The sequence below is a fragment of the Cladophialophora psammophila genome (genome assembly GCF_000585535.1).
Source record: "Cladophialophora psammophila CBS 110553 chromosome Unknown aczJe-supercont1.4, whole genome shotgun sequence".
Classification (NCBI taxonomy): domain Eukaryota; kingdom Fungi; phylum Ascomycota; class Eurotiomycetes; order Chaetothyriales; family Herpotrichiellaceae; genus Cladophialophora; species Cladophialophora psammophila.
In genome coordinates this window covers 158,911-177,795 of record NW_006912925.1, presented here as the reverse complement: position 1 = coordinate 177,795, position 18,885 = coordinate 158,911, and the positions used below count along the sequence as shown (strand labels likewise).

Sequence of the window (18,885 nt, the reverse complement as noted above, 5' to 3'; positions counted from 1 at the left end):
TTATCCCTATCTGCTTGCCTTCTCCGCCTGCTCCTATTGCCATGGCAGAGACGGCTGAGATGAAGCAAAACCCCATGGGTCTTGGGGCAGCAACTGATCGGGGGAGACTACAAGGGAAGAGTGCGCAATTGCAACCAGCATTCCAGGCCGCCCTCAAAGTCAATGGGGAACCCGGCCCTGCAATCCTTTCCAACACCCGATCAAGCAACACTCCCGCCGCTGGCCCAACCCCTTCAGGCTCGACTCCACGAGACACTTCCCCTGACAAACTGACTGCCTTCTCCACGGCATCGGGGACGTCAAGTGTCTTGAAAAAAGGCTATGGCTCTGGATCCAACCTCGCCCGAAGCGTGACGAACGAACAATCGTCCAGCGCGAGAGAACCCGCTGACTCGGACAATGCCTTGCCAAGCAATGGGACACCCACGGCAGGCAGAAAAAGTGTGCAGTTTTCTCGAGACACCCAAGAGATCAGCCCTCATAGCAATGGCCACACCACGCCGCCAGCTGGCCGAGGAGATAGTTCAGATCAAGACAAGCCTCACTCCTTGTATGCTAGGTTAAGGGCACTGGCTATACCTCAGGGCTATTCGTTCAGTCACAGTCGGTCTCCGAGCGGCCTGTCTGCGAGTGGGCGTTCTGTTGAGGGGAAGGATGTCGATTACCAATTTCCTACACAATCTGGTCGTAATGAGACAGGGCTCGCCGCAACCTTGGAGGAGGATAGCGGCGCTGAAGCCGACGCCGATGCGGATGAAAGTAGTGCTGCAGAGAACAGCGTGTCACAGTGGGCGACTCGGAAACGCCGGCGGAGAATACAACGCTTTGATGACATTGAAACCGCGCCATCATCTCCCCACAGTCTTATGCGTCCAGGTTTTGCAAGTGCTCCCATCAACTCTGATGCGGAGACGGACAGGCCTCGTATGCTGATCAGAAGAGCCACGGATACCGATATGATCAACAGCACCCAGGGTGTCTCCGAGGACGAAGGACGCAAACAGCTCACTAATAACAGTGGTTGGACACCTCGTCATCCTCTTCGTGGTTTAAGCTATGGTGGTCAAAGAAAGACAGGTGATACTACACCAGAGGGTCTAAGAAGGCCTTTGACCCTCTTGAATTTTTCCGGCATCACTTCCTCTCGAGAAGCTGGTTCAAGCGAAGCGCAAACTCCTAAAACACCCTCTCGCCGAAAGATGCTGGCCGAGCGAAGTTCAACCTTGAGTGCTGCCAAATGGAGGCAACTTAAGAACAGTTTGAAGACGCTGGGCCAGAGTAGGAAGAAACCCCCGACTCCCGAAGTCCAGAGATCAGCTGCCCTGCTCGCTGAATTGGCTGCCGGAGCTCCTGCGGCTCTGATGCTTGCCAGTATGTTCCAGCGTGACGAGCATAATCACAGGAGGGTGCCGGTGCTTCTGGAACAGCTCAAGGTCCAGGTCACGGACAGCGAAGTCGACCAGCACAAAATTAAGGACGAGAAAGCAACCAGGGAGGATGACGAGGACAAGGTCCTACGGCATCTGATCTTCAAGATCGAATGCGAATATGGTAACGGTGCGAATCGGATGAAATGGGTCATCAAACGATCGCTTGGGGATTTCATTAAATTGCATTTGAGATATAAAGCCGCCTATAACACTGGGAGACTTAGATTAAGAAGCGACGGGCGCAAGAAGATGCCAAAGTTTCCTTTGGAGGTGTTCCCATATCTGAAATCTTTACGACTATTCGCCGATGAAGGTGATGACGAAGAGGCTGACGCCGGTGACGATACCGAACCAGGCACTGCAACAGACACGGAAAGGCCAACTCCTCGAAGCCAGACTCGACCTGGGATCCCACCAGGACGACGGAAGTCGAGCGTGGCAGGACTTCACGATCCTATAACTCCCGGGGGCACACGTCGAGAGATTTTTGCCGAGCGCCAACGCAAGACTCTTGAAAAGTATTTGCAACAGATGATACAGTTTATGCTGTTTCGTCCGGAGAGCAATCGTTTGTGCAGGTTTTTGGAAATATCGGCTCTTGGTGTGCGTCTTGCTGCTGAGGGTAGCGAGCATGGCAAAGAAGGGCTTTTGCTCATCCGATCGGCTAAAGGGCTTGATTTCAGAGCCTTGAACGCCCTCGAGTTTAAGAAGCGACATACTCCGAAGTGGTTTCTGGTCAGACACAGTTATGTCGTCTGTGTGGATTCAGCGGAGCAAATGCATATATATGATGTGTTTTTGTTCGATTCGGACTTCACGATACAGTCCCGGAGGTTGCGGTCGAGCGATCAGAGAAGTGCCAAGGAACTGGCAGAGGCAGCAAAAGAATCTGCAAAACATCCACAACACCATCGACTGAAATTGGTCAACTCGGAAAGAAAGTTGAAACTCATCTCTAACAACGAACGCCAGTTACAACAATTCGAGGAGTCCATAAGAGAAATGGTTGCGGGATCACCCTGGGCAAAGATCAACAGATTCGACAGCTTTGCTCCAGTAAGACCGAAATGCTTTGCCCAGTGGCTTGTTGACGGCAGAGACCACATGTGGGTGGTATCTCGCGCCCTAAACCAAGCCAAAGACGTCATTTATATCCATGACTGGTGGCTCAGCCCGGAGTTGTATATGAGGCGCCCTCCTGCTATCAGCCAGAAATGGCGTCTTGATCGATTGCTGAAGAGGAAAGCCGAAGAGGGGGTCAAGATTTTTGTGATTGTCTATCGCAACATCGACGCCGCTATTCCAATAGACTCTCAGTACACCAAATTCTCTCTCTTGGATCTCCACCCGAATATATTTGTGCAGAGATCACCCAACCAATTCCGACAAAACACCTTTTTCTGGGCGCATCATGAAAAGATATGTATCGTTGACCACACCGTAGCCTTTGTCGGAGGTATTGACTTGTGCTTTGGCAGGTGGGATACTCCTCAACACACACTTGTTGATGACAAGCCCACCGGCTTCGAGCCGAGTGACGAACCCAAGGACGCAGACCATTGCCAACTGTGGCCGGGAAAGGACTACTCTAATCCACGAATACAAGACTTCTATGCGCTTAACAAGCCATACGAAGAGATGTACGACCGATCAAGGGTAGCCAGAATGCCGTGGCATGATATTTCAATGCAGGTTGTCGGGCAACCGGCTCGTGACCTGACTAGACATTTTGTCCAGAGGTGGAACTATATTCTGCGGCAGCGCAAACCAACACGTCCGACGCCGTTCTTGCTTCCCCCTCCAGACTTTAATCCAACTGACTTGGAAGCGCTTGGTCTCGATGGAACATGTGAAGTCCAGATTTGCCGCTCCGCCGGGCCTTGGTCACTAGGCACTCCGGACAAGACGGAACACAGCATCATGAACGCCTATATCAAGCTGATCGAAGAGTCTGAGCATTTTGTCTATATTGAAAATCAGTTTTTTATCTCCAGTTGTGAGACGGAAGGCGCAACGGTACACAATAAGATTGGTGATGCGCTTGTCGAACGTATCACTCGTGCCAGCAAGAACGAGGAGGCTTGGAAAGCTGTGATCATCATTCCATTGATTCCTGGTTTCCAGAACACGGTCGAGGAGGAAGGCGGGACGAGCGTGCGATTGATTATGCAATATCAATATCGCAGTATCTGTCGTGGAGAATCATCCATATTTGGTCGATTGAAGGCTGTTGGCGTCGACCCTGAAGAATATATCCAATTCTACAGCCTTCGCCAATGGGGTAGAATTGGCCCACGCAAGACCCTTGTGACCGAACAACTCTACATCCATGCTAAATGTATGGTGGTTGATGACAGGGTTGCATTGATCGGGTCCGCGAACATCAATGAACGATCATTGCTGGGAAATCGCGATTCCGAATGTGCGGCTATTGTGCGTGATACAGATATGGTCTGGTCAACGATGAACGGCAAGCCTTATCAGGTTGGTCGGTTCCCGCATACACTCCGCATGCGTTTGATGCGTGAACACCTTGGCCTGGATGTTGACAAAATCATGGAAGACGCACAAGTCATGGAAGCAGAACACAACAAAGCACAGTCATCAAGGAAGTCAGTCCGATCAGAAACCCCAGAGGACGCTTTTGGCAGCACCCTTTCTGAAGTGGATGACGTGCTAAGTCCGCTGCATGGGCAAGATACAGAACTGCATGAAGAATTGCTTCAACGCACTGAGGAATTTCGGAGCTTCAACCACGACGTGGACTGGGAGCAACAGGGCAACCCAAATCTCAAATCGAAGCGAGCCGGCGTGACTCAAGACCCACGCGTGACCGGCGATCCTCACCACAGGCAAGATGTAGAAGGACACGGATATGACAGGATGGCTGAGATTGCCGCCAAAGGATTTGGGGATGGAAGAGACAGCACACTTGTCAAAGGGAATAAGGAGGTTCTATTATCAGACCTCGACTCTGAGGGCAAGGCTGCGTTGCAAGATCCACGAAAACATGGTGAACCGCTTCGCCTAACGTCGTATGTGATCAAGATGGAGACACCAAACCCTCCGTTGCCTCCGAAGCCGGGTTTGAGGCGGATGGATACGCTTCAACTGGGCTTACCTATGTTGTCGCAGTTGCCTCCTCTGCCCCAAGGCGACGATTCGGACATAGGAGGTCCTACACTCGCCAAAGTTGGTTCAAAGGACTCGACACGCCCACTTCATCCTCTGATGGACGAGCTCCGACGGCCGCTAGTCGATCGGGATTCCATGACTGATCCGATCCATGACACATTCTTCTACGACACTTGGCATGCGGTGGCAGAGAATAATACCAAAATATACCGCACTGTCTTCCGGTGCATGCCAGATAATCAAGTGCGTAACTGGGATGAGTACCATCAGTATGTGGCATATGAACAGCGATTCAACCAACTGCAAGGCAATGACCTTCCGAGGGAGGACAAGGTCTCCGATCCTTCTCGAGCTGGATCTGTCGTTAAAAGCGGTCCACCAGGAGCCGGATCTCGACATCCGGCCGCGCAAATTAAAGCTGTAACCCATATCCCCGCCGATATCGAAAAGGCAACCGAGGATGTCAAGGAGAAAATCAAGACAGTTTTTAGCGAAGCGTCGAAAAGCGCTCATGAAGACGCCGAAAAAGAGAAACTTCGGCGCTGGGCTGCGGAAACGAATCAAGCGCAGGCTGAAAGACAAGGGATTCCCACCCTGCATCGGCAGGAAACACTGACGGAAGAAAAGGCCGGGCTACAGACTGTCCACGAAGGACAGGCCATCACCGACGAGGGCAGCGGGACCGGAGAAGACGACGACTTCAGCACCGAGCAACCCATTAGCAATCTCAGCTCAACCGCGGTGGACAGGGAGAAACCAACATCAAACGGCACTCCACCAACCGCAAACGGCGCCTTTGTTGGGTATTCGGAGGCAGTGAACCAGAATGCTGCTCAAACCGCGGCCGCGAACGCGAACATTGGTGGCAGTGGCCGTCGACGCAGAAGAGCTACCACTAGGTCTAGTAGACGTGACTTCAGCGCTAGCGATGACATCCTGACCATCGAAGAGGCAGAGGACCTGTTAGGTTGCGTCCAGGGACATCTTGTCGTCTGGCCTTATGACTGGTAAGTGATTAGTTGCGTCGAGTGTGAGTTGGACACCATTTGTACAAGTGCTGACGATTGTTATTGCTTAGGTTGGAGAAGGTGGAGGCCGGAAGCAACTGGTTGTTCCCCTTTGATCAGATCAGCCCGATCGAAATCTAGTGAGTGTTTCCACTAAACGTCGCCACACAAATTGGGCGAAACGTGGAGGCCTCGAATGGAAAAACTAACGCTTGATTCTCTAGTATTTGATCATACCTTCTGCGAGAGAGAATGCAAACAACCCCGGACCCCTACACTTCATTCTCTTGGATCTTTCCTTTTTCTGGCAGGTTATATCATAAGGTGATCGAATCAAGGGGGTCCACAGAGAGGGGCAAGGCAGAGAGGTCTAAGTTTGTAGAGATCCAGACACCAGCACGAAAGGACAAGGTCATGTTTCAGTGAAAAAGAAAGAGTTTGATGTCCTGCACTTTGTCTTAACAGTCATGCTACAGCCGACCAAAAAAAGAGCACACAGGAATTCTGTCATTATCTCATACTGGCGTTCGAGCATTCAGGGGCATGGACACGCCTGGGTTTGCTGCGTTGTGGCGAGCTATACTTGAGCCCGGGTGATTTTGCATAGTATTTGGTTTGTTTGTGTACGGAGTATACTTATTCTTCGGCAGAAGCCGGCCTGTCTGTATATGAACTGCGTCGGTTTGAGAGTGTTGTGCCTTGTCCAATCTACGAGTCAGTAAGAAGAGCGTGGGGGCCTTTGTTCCGTATGTCTTATTTTGACGTTCCGGGTATACCTGTGTCTGACAAGAGGAACGAGCAAGCCTCGCAGCGCGGTGTCTTGCCCTCTTTCTCTCGAACAAGCTGAAGGCATTCGGATCTCAGCCTCGTGAAGTGTCGATGCTTGTATATTTAAGGTTGCCAGAACACGACGCTATTGGTGGGCGGTGTTCATGTACGAGCCCACAAGGCTACGACATCATCCTTTGCTCTTCAGGCCTTCAGGCCCAAGCTGTCCACAACCGAATCTTCTTCCCTAGAACGCAGTAGCCCAAAGATTAAAGTGCGACGAAGAGACATTCAAATGTCGACGCTGCCTTCGCGCACGCTGGAAATACAAATGCCTATCCCAGCATTGGACCAGGACCAAACTGCACATCAGCTATGTACCCCTGAAGCTGGCCTCTATCACGACATACAGTATCCCCTCCAAAGTCCCTGAGAGTCAGACAGACTGGCAGTTACTCCACCAATATTGCTGCCGAGCGCCCTGGAGCCTGTGCAGCTGGCGCAGACCCGGTTCTGTGGATGGAACCTGATACTGCATTGAGCGAGCCATCAATCCGTCGTCCGCAATGCATTGGTGGGCGCTCAGTGCGCTTCACGAGGACTGCTTATGTGGACAATCGGTAGGAGCAGTCGATCACGAGGCGACAGCTCCAGACGCAAACACTCGGCCACTGGCCAATCTAAGGATAATGAGCACGCATGATCAGCAGATGCTACCGACAGTTGAGAAAGTACCTTTCTCGACCGGACGCATCCCTTGTCGAGGCGCTTGTTTGTAGCACGATTTCGTACTCGTTTGAGTCTCCGACGGGCGAGCCGTGCTGGTGAAATCCCCAGAACTGTACTCCGCCACCACCTGGTCAACCATGTCCGTTATTACCGGGGTTCGACGGGCGGAGGAGCTCCCTTCGGCGGAGTCATGCCTGGAAAGACTCGTGCTCGCCGCCCCGCGGCTTCACAAGTACAAATGAAGCCACGCCGACCAAGTTGGCCTCGTACGAGGGCTCGATCTCCACCAATACCTCGATGGACACACGACAAGAGGGGCCCAACGTCAACAACGTGCGCAACGGATAATGCGGCCTGCGGATCAATCTGCACACTTTTTTCGCACCCTGTCGAGGAGAACATATGTACCTCTTCGCATGTCGACGGCGTGCGAGATGGGAAGAAAGGTAGCAGATCCGCTTTGACGATATACTCGACGACCGTTCAGGTTTGCAACGACGCCGATCCAGCGATGCAGAGTCTGATCTGACAAGCGCCCTTGCTTTCATCACAGTTCTCGCATCACACTCAACGACGACGGACCGCCCCAAGTTCGAGTCCCTTTCCTCGTGCACGTCTTCTCGGGCCAGGACGACGAGGGGATCGACACGCTCTCAAAGCTGGAGCGCATCTTTTGCATCAGCGAGAGAGACTGGGTCTGCCTATGATGCAGTCGAAGAAGTTCACTACGTCGTTGTTGGGGAGGAGATCCCTTCACAAGTACTCGGTATAGTAATTCTGGCTCCGTCTTCGGCACTTCAGAACATCTCGACTCTACCCTATAGACAGAAACAAGACGAGAAGAATAATACTCTGCCATGCTTGCTTGGGCACAGATATACAGACAGTACCATATATCGCTTTGGGGCCTTCTACTCGTACTCAATCACGGCACGGGAAAGGTGGTATACTACAACAATAGTACATTGACTTCTAGTGCAACATATCTCAAATACTTGTTTACACATCCTTGTTGTCCCCAGCCTAATTCGGCTTCAGTCGCTTCACCACCCACGCCATAACCGTGGTGGAAGGCATTGCAGCGTTCCGTCTTAGTCCGATTCGAACTTTGTCTCTCTTGTATCCATACACAGTCCTCATATTCCGCTCTCCCGTCGCAAGGTCTTCCAGAGATATCGACAATTCTGACTTCCAGCACCAAATGAAAGTAGCATGATACATAGCAAAAGTGTACATCGCTCGACATCTTCAAAACTCACTTTTCGGCCTCGCGGCCACAAACACGTCTTGCCTGGAAACCTCTATATCCCCACGCCCACCAAAAATACATCACGTTTGAATACAACATAGACTGTCGGCTGAGCGCTCGCTGCTCCTGTAGAAGCAGACCAGTCACGCCGCTCTCTCAGTGCTTGCCAGTCTGTTGACCTCCAATCAGGCATGCAGAGCGGCTGGAAATTCGAATCATGTTTGTAGGTAAAGACCAGAGTAATCCTGTAGGTGCCTCTGAACGCCAGTGTCTGCCAATGGATAGCCGTCCTTGATTTTAAGGTGATGAGGTGGCGGCGGTCCTTAGTTTCGTATTGGGGGTTCGCACTGTCCCGGCCTCTGAAAGCCGAGCGCAAACCGACCAAGCTCGCCGGTGACTGGAGATAATGTTTTCGCCAATCCCAGTTGCCGAGTTGATACAGGTGGTAGACTCTCTTCGCATCGAAGGAGTTCAGCCACTAAGAGCGTCGTTAGGTATTCTCCTGTCACTTAATATTACAACATCAAAATCATGCCATGTAGAAGAGGCGCCACCATGTTGTACAGGTGAGAAGTTTCTCATGTATTTTCATATGAGTCAACCTCGGCAGCAGAATACTTTCTTCCACCACGGGACATAGCTGTTGTTGTTGTCATCATCGAAGCCTGATTTCTCGGTGGGTGGTAGGGGATTGGGGATGGATGGCTGTCGATTTGGTTGCATCGAGGCCGGCATCTGGTAGGTCGACACTCCGGCACCACTAACATTAGGAGTATGGCCCTTGGAGGTAAAGTGTGGTTGATGGGGTAAGGAGCCGGCACCAGCACCATGTTGTCTCCTCGCCTCAACGACTCTGCGAACGATCACTGTCAAAGTACGTTAGCGGCGGCTGTGGTGGGTGGAAGTGCAGGGTCCACTTACGGGCAAACGTCTCCTCGATGTTGACCATCTCTCGAGCACTTGTCTCCATGAAACCACAGTTTCTGCTCTTGGCCCATTCCCAGCCCACTTTGCTGCTGACGACTCTGGCATCTTTGAGATCGCATTTGTTGCCGGCAACGATCTTGATGGGAGGAAACTTCCATCCATCTTCTCTCCTGCCGCGAACCTTGGCTCCCTTCTCCCGGAGCAACCTGGAGTTCTCTTCGACTCTGTTCTCGGCTTCGATGTCGATCATGTCGAGAAACCACTGAAGCCCGTCGAGAGAGGCAGCGTTGGTGATATCGTACACGAGGAGAAAGGCGTCAGACTGGAGATTGGAAGCAGCCCACAAACTTCGGTACTCTTCCTGACCGGCCGTGTCAGTGAGTGAGAGATAATAGTTTAAGCCGTCCACTGTTCGAGTCACCGAGTACGAGTCCTCGATGGTGGGATCATATCTGTTAAAGAGTTAGCAGGCCCCCTTTTGTGAGAGGGGCAAGGGGAGCGACGTACTCAGAAGTCCACTGGGATCTGACGAGGCGCAGTGTAATGGACGATTTGCCTGCAGAAAAGAAACATCAGCCAAGCGTTCTGCATGCGCCAGCGGCATGGAAAAGGCGAGAAACGCACCGCAACCTCCGTCGCCGCATATGGTGATGGAGATTTTGTCCGCCATGGTGGGATGGTCGACGAGGAGTCTACCAGACTGGTCCCCCTCTTGAAACAAAGCACTTTGGAGCTGGTGTGAAGGGTTCTGCCCACTGTAGTCGAGGAAGCTGCGATCTTGCAGAAAGACGAAGTCCGGGAGAAGGTGGGAGCAGCCTTTATTGTGACGAAGCGACAATCTGAGAGATGGGGTACTGCGCACGGATGCGATCTGGAATGGATTCCGAGGACTATTTGCGTCCCGGTCCTCACGATTTGGATCTGCACTGGAGGACTTGCTTTATTCGTATTGACAGGGGCAGAGCAGCGACGCAGCCACGACCCGATGGTCAGGAGGTCGAGAAAGAGATTCGCAGCGTTGTCGCAAGAAGTCGGGACGAGAAAGTCAAGAGACTCGCAATAGTCGGAACTGAAGTGGGAGGCAATTTAATGCTGGGCCGGAGAAGTCGAGGAATGCAAGCAGGTTGCTACTAGTAGTGGGATGGAGTGGGCGCAAAGGTGCAGGAGGCAGATGCGAGGATGGCCCGTGGGATGTTGATATTGACGGATTGGCCGATGAGGTTGATGACCAAGGTCGCACTGAATGATATAGGAGGCGCAGGGTATTGGGTATTGGGTATTGGGTGTATCGGAAGTGACAATAGGACTTTGGGGTGTGATTGAGGAGAGGGGGAAGTGTGAGGATAGAAATGTGTGGTTGGAAATGTTGAAGCAGGTAGTGTGAGAGACGAGGTTCGGGAAGGCTGGATTTGCGACCAGGGGGGTTCACACTGGCACCCACACGCCCACTTTCCGTACTTGTACTTACTTACTTTGTACTTGGAGGGTAGTCCTTCTCTTTACCAGGATCCTGCTCAGGGCATTGGGTGTGGGCGCCGAGATGTGGGACGCGGCTTTCCAAAGACAGTCAGTTGGGCATTGGAACGAGGATAATCCGGCATCGAGTCAGTCAACATGATGGAATGATGGTCTGTCTATCGCGATTGGTAGCGTCAGCATCAACGAGGCGGCTTAAACAGGACAGAAGTGATGCTCAAGCGAGATGGTAGAGTTACATGGGGGAAAAAAGCGCAGGCTCTTCCTGCTCCTTGCGCACAAAAAGGGATCATAAAAAGGATCATAAAGGGACCAAGCTTTGCCGGGGAAGCAGGGGAAGACAAGGAGAGTGATGATTGAAACACCGACTGGACGGAACAGCCTGGTGAGCCGTTAGGAAAGAGGCCAAAGGGTGTGCGGGGCCAGGGTCCAGGGCCAATGGGCCGAGGAATAGGCAAGCCCTGGGCAACCCTAGGCAACCCTAGCAACTAGCCTAGGGGGACGAGTGCCCCTCGGTGTCCCACCACCAACCGCCAGTGGGTGACCAGAAGCACCAGAACTTAACTAAGAAGTCAACTAGGGCCCCTCGACCCCCCCCCCCCCCCCCACCGACACTCAGCCTACTGTAACGAGTAGGCACTGTACCCAGTACCTACCTAGAAAAGCCCAGGAAGCAAGGCAGCCAGTTGGGCAGCAAAGGTGCCGAGACTGATTGTCACCACTGTCGATCATTCTTGTTCCTCTAACCGACCATCACCGTCCTGCTTGTCGCCCCCCTCGTCACCATCATCACTCACTTTCTCCAGCCATCGTAAGTACAGTACGAGGTATCTTCGCCAACTTCGCCAACTTCGTCCCCCAGCCACAGATGCTCCCTCCAATTATTCCCTTCTCCGTGTCATCCGTTCCTCCCTCCCTCCCTCTCAGCCCCCCCCTTCAGCCTTGTGCGTATTCTCGTGGATTAGGCCTCTCGTGCCGCTGAGGCCCCCAATGCGGCCGCACGGGCCTGGACAAATATAGCCTCCCCCAGACTCTTGCCATCGCTGCTGTCCAGCGCTTACAAACTTTCATCCTCTGTCCGTCTTCTCGATGATTCTTGTGTTCTATGAAACGAAGGACGGAGTATTGGAAATGCCCACTCCGTTAAGGCCCAGCGTGACTCGGTATGACTTTTGCGCGTCGGTGGTTTCCCCTGCATTCGAGCACCGCCCGTCTGAGCGATGTATTTCGCCCCCATCTCTGCCAAAATGCCCCTACTTGAAAGACTCGCCATCCTGTGGCTGATGTTGTTGGTCAACCCGCCTCTTCGCAGCTGCCTACATAGCTGGACGCTAGAGATTGTGCTATTTGCAGGATTCAGGACTTATGCCCGTCGATATATACCGTCAGCTATGGCGTCGATTTACTGCTGGCCCTGCCGAAAGCAGCACTGACCCTCTTTGCGACCGGTCCAACAACGTGGATATGGAAGAACTCTCCAGCAGTCAATCTAGCACCCGGAGTCGAGTGGCATCTCATTCAACATCCTCGAAGGGTACCGCAAGCCGGCCGTCATGGTGGACGCGGATGAGTTTGGACAATTGGGCATGGGAATTGTCAGCAGCCCTGCTATGTATCTGCATTCTCTCTGCAATTGCCGCCATTCTATTTGTATATGACAACCGGCCTGTTCCAGATCTACCAGATGGGTTGACGGTGAGTCGTCCGTGTTGGCTTGCCCCCCTCAGTTTCAGCCGTTCTAATGTCTGGTTTAGATCAACGCAATCGTGTCTCTTCTCGCGGGCTTTGCAAAGGCTGCCCTGCTGGCAGTATTGGCGTCCGCTATACGTCAAGAGAAGTGGCTTTGGTTCATTGGAAAACCACGGCCACTCAACACCGTCGACGCTTTCGAAGAGGCCAGCCGCGGCCCGTACGGTTCTGTTCTACTCATCCTGAGTCGCCGAGGCAGTCTCCGAGCTCTGCTCGCCGCATCGGTCACCGTCCTGGCTCTGGGCTTTGAACCTTTTCTTCAACAAGTTCTGAACACGGTAGTTCGCGACACCGCTATTTCCTCCCAACCTGCCTCGATCCGTACTCCGACTTCATACAATGAATCAGTGATTGGAAATCTGGGTGGCTCGGGCTTGTCATTGAGCGCTTTGATCGGAGCATTTGGTGGGGCAGCAGGGGCAATCCCAAATCCCATTTGCCCCAGTGGAAATTGCACATGGCCGGCGTACAACACTCTTGCAATGTGCACTATGTGTAAAGACATGACGGACAAGGTCAAACTCGGCGGAGACGTATACAAGATCAACTTGACCTCCCATTTTGAGCAGTTCTCTCAAAGCAATCGAACGTCGTCCTCCACCACTTGGACGCCAACCTATTCGTTCCCACACGGCAATGCCGTTGATGTCTCCGTATCCCTTGACCTGTCGTTGGCGAGCGCCGTGCAGTGGTTCGTGAGCTATCCCCGCCGCGTGGTGTGGCCACTGAATATCGACCCTGCGCCCGACAGTCACTGGGGCAAGAGCTGGGACAACAAGTCATATGCTGGGATCGCTTCTCCTCTATTTGCCATGGGCTACCTGGATATCAACACAACCTCCTCTTTCGACCAGCTGGTGGTCCAAGGTGCCACAGAATGTGCTTTTACACCGTGTGTGCGGACAATGGACACGGCCGTTCGCTCCGGCACGACCATTTCCAACGCAGCAGCCACAGACTACGGCGCCATCATCATCAATCAGAATCAACCCGATGGTCGCATTCTGACAGGCTGGAACACAGAAGTGAACGGCACCAATTATTTCGCCTATGACGCCGGCAATGACGACGCTCAGGGTCGGGCATTCTTGCTTATCCAAGCCCTCCGGATCGCCCTCGAGGGAAATACGACTTACAGTTACGGAGGTTACTGGTACTCAGACCCCGCTCAGCAAGGAGACATCTTCAATTTCTCCTCGACCGGCTTCAGCCAAGTCTCTGGGCCTTGGAGCTCTGCGGGTCAGCAGGCAATCGACGGAAACGGGAATTTTAGCGACATCGTTGATGGCGTCGGGCGAGCACTGACGGGTCGCTTCCAGCAGCTGCAAGACAGCGTCGCCACTGGCACAACTCTCCACAGCGAGGCGGTGATCGTAGTACGCTGGCAATGGATCAGTTATCCGCTGGCCCTCGTCGTTCTCGGGCTGGCAGGGCTCGTGCTGACGATTATCTCCACGCATCGCAACGGCATGGCGGTGTGGAAGGAGTCGACACTCCCTCTCCTCTTCCGCTATACAGCACCGGCGGTCGAACTACGACAACCCCACAGCACTCCTCCCGGCGGACAGGGTCGGCCTAGCACGACCTTCTCATTTTCAAACACTATCCCCGGCGCCCCCAATTCGAACAAGGTCAGTTCGATCGTGACGCAGGCCTCGGGGGAGCAAGTGCAGCTGCGTCGTCGCGATTCGTTCTGGGTCCTGGACTCGGATCCCAGGAGCGGTAGCAGTTACAAGGGACATTTGGCGCAACAGCCGATATGACATCAAGTATGATAGAGACGATGGTAAGAAATTGCGGCCGGCCTTTTGACCCATTTTATTTTATTTCATTTGTTTTTCCCAACTTGTTGTCTTCCGTTATCTAAGGCTGTGTTTCTGTGACTGTGACCGTGACCGTTTGTTCCCTGTGTCTTTGCTTTCTCTCTCTCTCTCTCTCTCTCTCTCTCTCTCTCTCTCGCTTACCTTTTCCCCCATTTGTATCCTCCCATCTATCCGTCCTCGGACCACTGCATCCTTATGGCGGCCTTGATGTTGCCAGACAAGTCTGCCTTCACCGTCTTAATTTTATCCGGCTCACGCCCACGGCCAAGTTGACGACCTGTTGGTTCTTTCTTACCCTCCTAACTAGTTACTACTATCTGTTTTCACAATCACAATCAGACCAGACAAGACCCTGCAGGACACGTTGAATGGCCCAAGGCACAGCCTGACTATTGGGTTCGGTCAGGGACACGGTATGGACGTACCTAGTTAGGTACTATTCTATGTTACGGAGTACATAGGTATGTCCAAGTGATATGTATAATTCCGTGCAGAGGTATGTAGCCGGACCAAAAGCCTGAAAATACATCACGATCAAGTTAAATCAATTTCGTACCTAGCTAGCTCGTTTCTCTCCTTTGCAGGCAGGCGTGATTAAACATAGCATACGTACGTGTGTCGTCGTGTATCGTGTATCGTGTACCGTATCAGACGAAAAAGGTCATGCCTCGTGAATCCCCAGCGGCCAAATAGGTTGGGCCCGGCAAGCTGGAATACAACTTAATCCCCTCACATTTCGTCCGGCTCTTTCGCTTCATGTGGCTGGCAAAGTTGTATCTGATCGTGGAAATGTCACTCGGTCGTTTCCGATCCCAGCCACAGCCTGGCCTTTGCCGTCTAGGAGCTGCTTCACCAAATTCAAAAGGCATGTCGAACCAAATCAAACAAAAAAAGCCCAAACCCAATAGCCGGCATCGTGAAACTTCGTAGTGTCCCAGCCTAATCATATCATAATATTTCATTCCATGCGTGTATTCCTTCCTGGCGTGAACTGGCTGTCATAATGACGAGATCTTGCGACCAAAAGTGACAGACAAGTACGTTTTGAGTATTCGATGATACGGTAAAATTGCTTCATCACACATGCAATGCGTCGTAACTGCTGATCTGTAGGTGAGAATAGTTGAGGCTGCGCGTCTGAAGGGCCCCTTCTTGGTTCTTGCCGTGGGCCCTTTCTTGCCGTGGGCCCTTTCTTGCCGTGGGCCCTTTCTTGCCGTGGGCCCTTTCTTGCCGTGGGCCCTCTCTTGTCCACGGGAGTGGTATGCCGCTAGGGGACGAAATTCCGTGGTTGACAAAAAGGATCATATGCGTCGATATGGGCCCAACATGGCGAAGGGCCTGACGTTGCGATATCGCGAGAGTCGATGGCGCTTTGCCATGTTCGTATCGGAATGTAAATCCCGAGTGTGGCTTCGAAAATCTCGGCCGTATCCTTCTGGGATATTCAAAACCAAATGGATTTCAGTTGAGGACTCGGGATCAAATGGTCATGTTGGCAATATGCTCGGGTGAGGAGGTTCTTCGCCTTCTTCGATTTTTGGCGGCATCACATTTCTCCATGCGTCTCCTTGCCCGGCCGCTCCTGATGTAGCCCCGGCCAATTGGTCGGCGCCACCATTAATTGTCTCAGATATTTCGCCATTCTTTGGCTCGGTCTTGTTGACTACTTTGAGCTGGGCTGGCGATTTTGAGCCTTTGTCACTTTGATTTAGAGGTTTGCGAGGTGATACGCGTCCGTTCTGCATTCACAATGCATGTTAGCTGCATCTCCCGCTTGTCCAATCACGCCCTTGTGTGGTAGGGCTGGAAGTCACTCACCTGTTTGGCCCACCGCAGACCACAGCTGTTACACAAATCACGGTTGCCACTTGGGCCTCGTCTCCATTCCGGTGTGACTCGAGTGTGGCAGTTGGCACAATCCTTTTCGATCTGGCCAAGCCCTTTTCTCCTCTTACGCTTCTTCTTGCGACTCAGCAATGCTTGAAGCTCCTCCGCCAACAACCGATTTTGACGCTCCATCTGCCTCAGTTCAAACTGCCAGCTGGAACTTCGGGTAGTTTTCAGCTCATCGAAGATGTTGTTCTCCGAGGCCAGGGCCTCGTCTTGGTTGCCTAGACTCAGGGCGTGGTTGCCTGCCTGCGAAAGCGGGCCGGGATGTTCCGTGAGACTCCTGACAGACCCGTCCGGACGTGATGCTGGAGTTCCAGACCCCGCCGATGCTCGGTCACCCCTTGATGTTGTCGCCGACGCCGACTTCTGACTCAAGAGTGCAGCGCGCGTCATCTTTAGGAGGCGGGTCTGTGCAAGCAGGAAGGTGGGCTTGAAACCAAGCCGAGCATCGCCGGGATAGAGTGTCGTTTGTGCGTGAAGGACCTGGCCTCTCCGATTCTGAAGATCATGCCTGAATGTCACCTTCTCGCCAGTTCGTGCGATTTCAAGCGTACGTAGGAACTCCTTTTTGGAGTCTGGTCTCATCAAAGCCTGTAAACTTGTTCCGACAAGGTCTTCAGGAAGCCGGTCGAGCATGACTCGAGAGGTAGAAGACACATGCAAAAGCATCCCCGATGTTGAGATCTTGGACCATAACTCGCTCTCGCCGAGATTGCCATCTGTCGAGAGCTCGGTCCGATCCAAGGCATAGACCGGTCTCTCTCGTCCGGCAAGAATGATAAATTTCCTGCCCTTTCCCTGTTCGATGTATAGAGTCCCGTGGGCCTCAAACCACGTGTACCCACTGAATTTCCTGCGAATCCGATAGACCACGCTCACGGGCTCCCCAGGGGGGGTGTCCTTCAACTCTCGGGTAACCGGTACAATGTCACTAGGGTGGCAGATCGAGGATAAGCCTACGCCGACAAGTTCACTGGGATCGTACTCTAGGACTCTTCGGCTTGCAGGAGATACGTAAAGGAACAGTCCTTTTAGGGAAAGGACATGCACAACATCGTCGTTGTTTTCCAGCAGGACCTTGTCCCAGACGCGTTTTGACACCTCCAACTCGCCACGCCCGAGAGTGCCCAAAAGCCTGGACACTTCGTCCGGAGACACAGTCTGGCCTATGTCGTGCAGCGCCTGAGTTGGATCGGGTGGGGTGGGAAGATGGTAAGCTGGCAGCGAGCTTCGATTGTAGTTGATCTCATAAGTTCCGTCTATTGGACAAGTTAGTACGGCTTTGCCTGTACGATTTGCGAGTCTTGGGAGCAAGTCCTACCTGGGTTCTTCCCGGACACGGAGCTTGGCTGCTCGACAAGATCGACCTGGAAACCAACATAAAACTTATAATCTTCGGAGTCAAATCGGATCGGGATCATGGTAAGGAGGTTCATGAATGGTTGTCCGCCCTTTCGATAATTGATCAGACTCAATTGTGCTTCTGCCCTTCTCGAGATTTGGTTCTTCAGATAGAGAACCGAGCTGTCATCGACGTATTTCCGCTTCACTCCCGACTGCACTATTCCATCGGGCGCCTGGAGAAAGCGACAATTTCGACCGAGAATTTCATGTTTCGTATACCCTGTCAGACGCTCGAACATTTCTGAACAATAAACGATGGGTAGATCAAATTTCTCAATGTCGCAAACAACAAATGCACAGGATAAGTCAACGGGGCCAATGTTAATTTCGGGTCTTGGTCTCGTGGCAACTCGCATCTATCGCGACTGTTAACGAAATCCAGGAGCACAATTCCAGGACTTGACTCACCAGAACTCCAAGCATATCAAACCCGCTAGAAGAATAGGCGTTGGCAAACTTGGGATGCTGAAGCTGCCCACCTTGCACTGGCGGCATGTGAGGCAGAGCCGGAGGGTTCATAGTCCTTAAGGCGGCATTAACATCTAAGGGAAGCACATCAGTATGGGGGACAGCCAATGCCCGACTTTGCAAGGTCATGGGTACCTTTTGAGGAAAAAGCTATTGGAACATCTACGGATCGTCTTCTGTTCGGAGAGTCCTGTATGTGGATGGGGGAAGCCATTGCGGAGAGAGGAGCCGGTGCAATAGCGGTAATGGGGGTTTGCCTTCGGAGTTGCTGAGAAGTCCCTGGGAAACCTTCGGGCATTGAGGACATAGCTGGGACCATAGTAGCCATGGAATTTGGACCAGGGGGGCTCAACGAACCGCCGCCCGGATCATGGTTGACGGGTTGATAAGGAATCGAGAAGCTTTGTTCTATTGGGGACGCTGAATAGATGGCATCCTGCATCGGTCCCGATTGCATGGCTGGAGTCCTTGAGCTTCCCGCTAGGTGGTCAAAACCCATTGCCATATCCATACTTGGCGCGATGTACGCGGTGGATGGTTCGAGGGGAACGGAGGTGCTCGGCACCATAACCGGAGAGAAGTTGACGGGCGGCATGTGGTCGAAATTGGTATTCATTTGAGAGAAACGAGTATTCAAGGACAAGTCCTCCCGCGAACGGACTCGTCGCGGGTCAAGGGATTTTGGCATCGGCATGATACTGGGCGGGCCTATGGTCAGGCCGGGTTCGTGAGGGTTTGGATCGAACTGAAAATTGGCCAAGTCGCTGTCCATGGCCGAAGAAAACTCGAGCATCGAGGCTCTGCGACTGTGGTCGTGTGAGCCCGATCGA

At 52.7% G+C, this 18,885-nt stretch overlaps 4 protein-coding genes across 4 annotated transcripts; 2 read left to right on the top strand and 2 right to left on the bottom strand.

The window, feature by feature from the left end:
- Nucleotides 1–41: 41 nt before the first annotated feature.
- On the top strand, nucleotides 42–5,576 carry A1O5_02982 (uncharacterized protein; the record flags this gene model as incomplete). The annotated part of the gene is made up of 1 exon (XM_007743595.1): nucleotides 42–5,576. The coding sequence occupies one exon, from the start codon at nucleotides 42–44 to the stop codon at nucleotides 5,574–5,576; it is 5,535 nt and encodes a 1,844-aa protein (XP_007741785.1).
- Nucleotides 5,577–8,915: 3,339 nt separating this feature from the next.
- On the bottom strand, nucleotides 8,916–9,915 carry A1O5_02981 (uncharacterized protein; the record flags this gene model as incomplete). The annotated part of the gene is made up of 4 exons (XM_007743594.1): nucleotides 8,916–9,184; nucleotides 9,240–9,697; nucleotides 9,753–9,801; nucleotides 9,870–9,915. The coding sequence occupies 4 exons, from the start codon at nucleotides 9,913–9,915 to the stop codon at nucleotides 8,916–8,918; spliced, it is 822 nt and encodes a 273-aa protein (XP_007741784.1).
- Nucleotides 9,916–12,287: 2,372 nt separating this feature from the next.
- Nucleotides 12,288–14,233, top strand: A1O5_02980 (uncharacterized protein; the record flags this gene model as incomplete). The annotated part of the gene is made up of 2 exons (XM_007743593.1): nucleotides 12,288–12,416; nucleotides 12,476–14,233. 2 exons carry the CDS (start codon nucleotides 12,288–12,290, stop codon nucleotides 14,231–14,233), a joined length of 1,887 nt encoding a protein of 628 aa, XP_007741783.1.
- A 1,547-nt stretch (nucleotides 14,234–15,780) lies between these two features.
- On the bottom strand, nucleotides 15,781–17,943 carry A1O5_02979 (uncharacterized protein; the record flags this gene model as incomplete). Its single annotated transcript, XM_007743592.1, has 3 exons — nucleotides 15,781–16,032; nucleotides 16,112–17,442; nucleotides 17,505–17,943. The coding sequence occupies 3 exons, from the start codon at nucleotides 17,941–17,943 to the stop codon at nucleotides 15,781–15,783; spliced, it is 2,022 nt and encodes a 673-aa protein (XP_007741782.1).
- Between the last annotated feature and the right edge of the window lie 942 nt (nucleotides 17,944–18,885).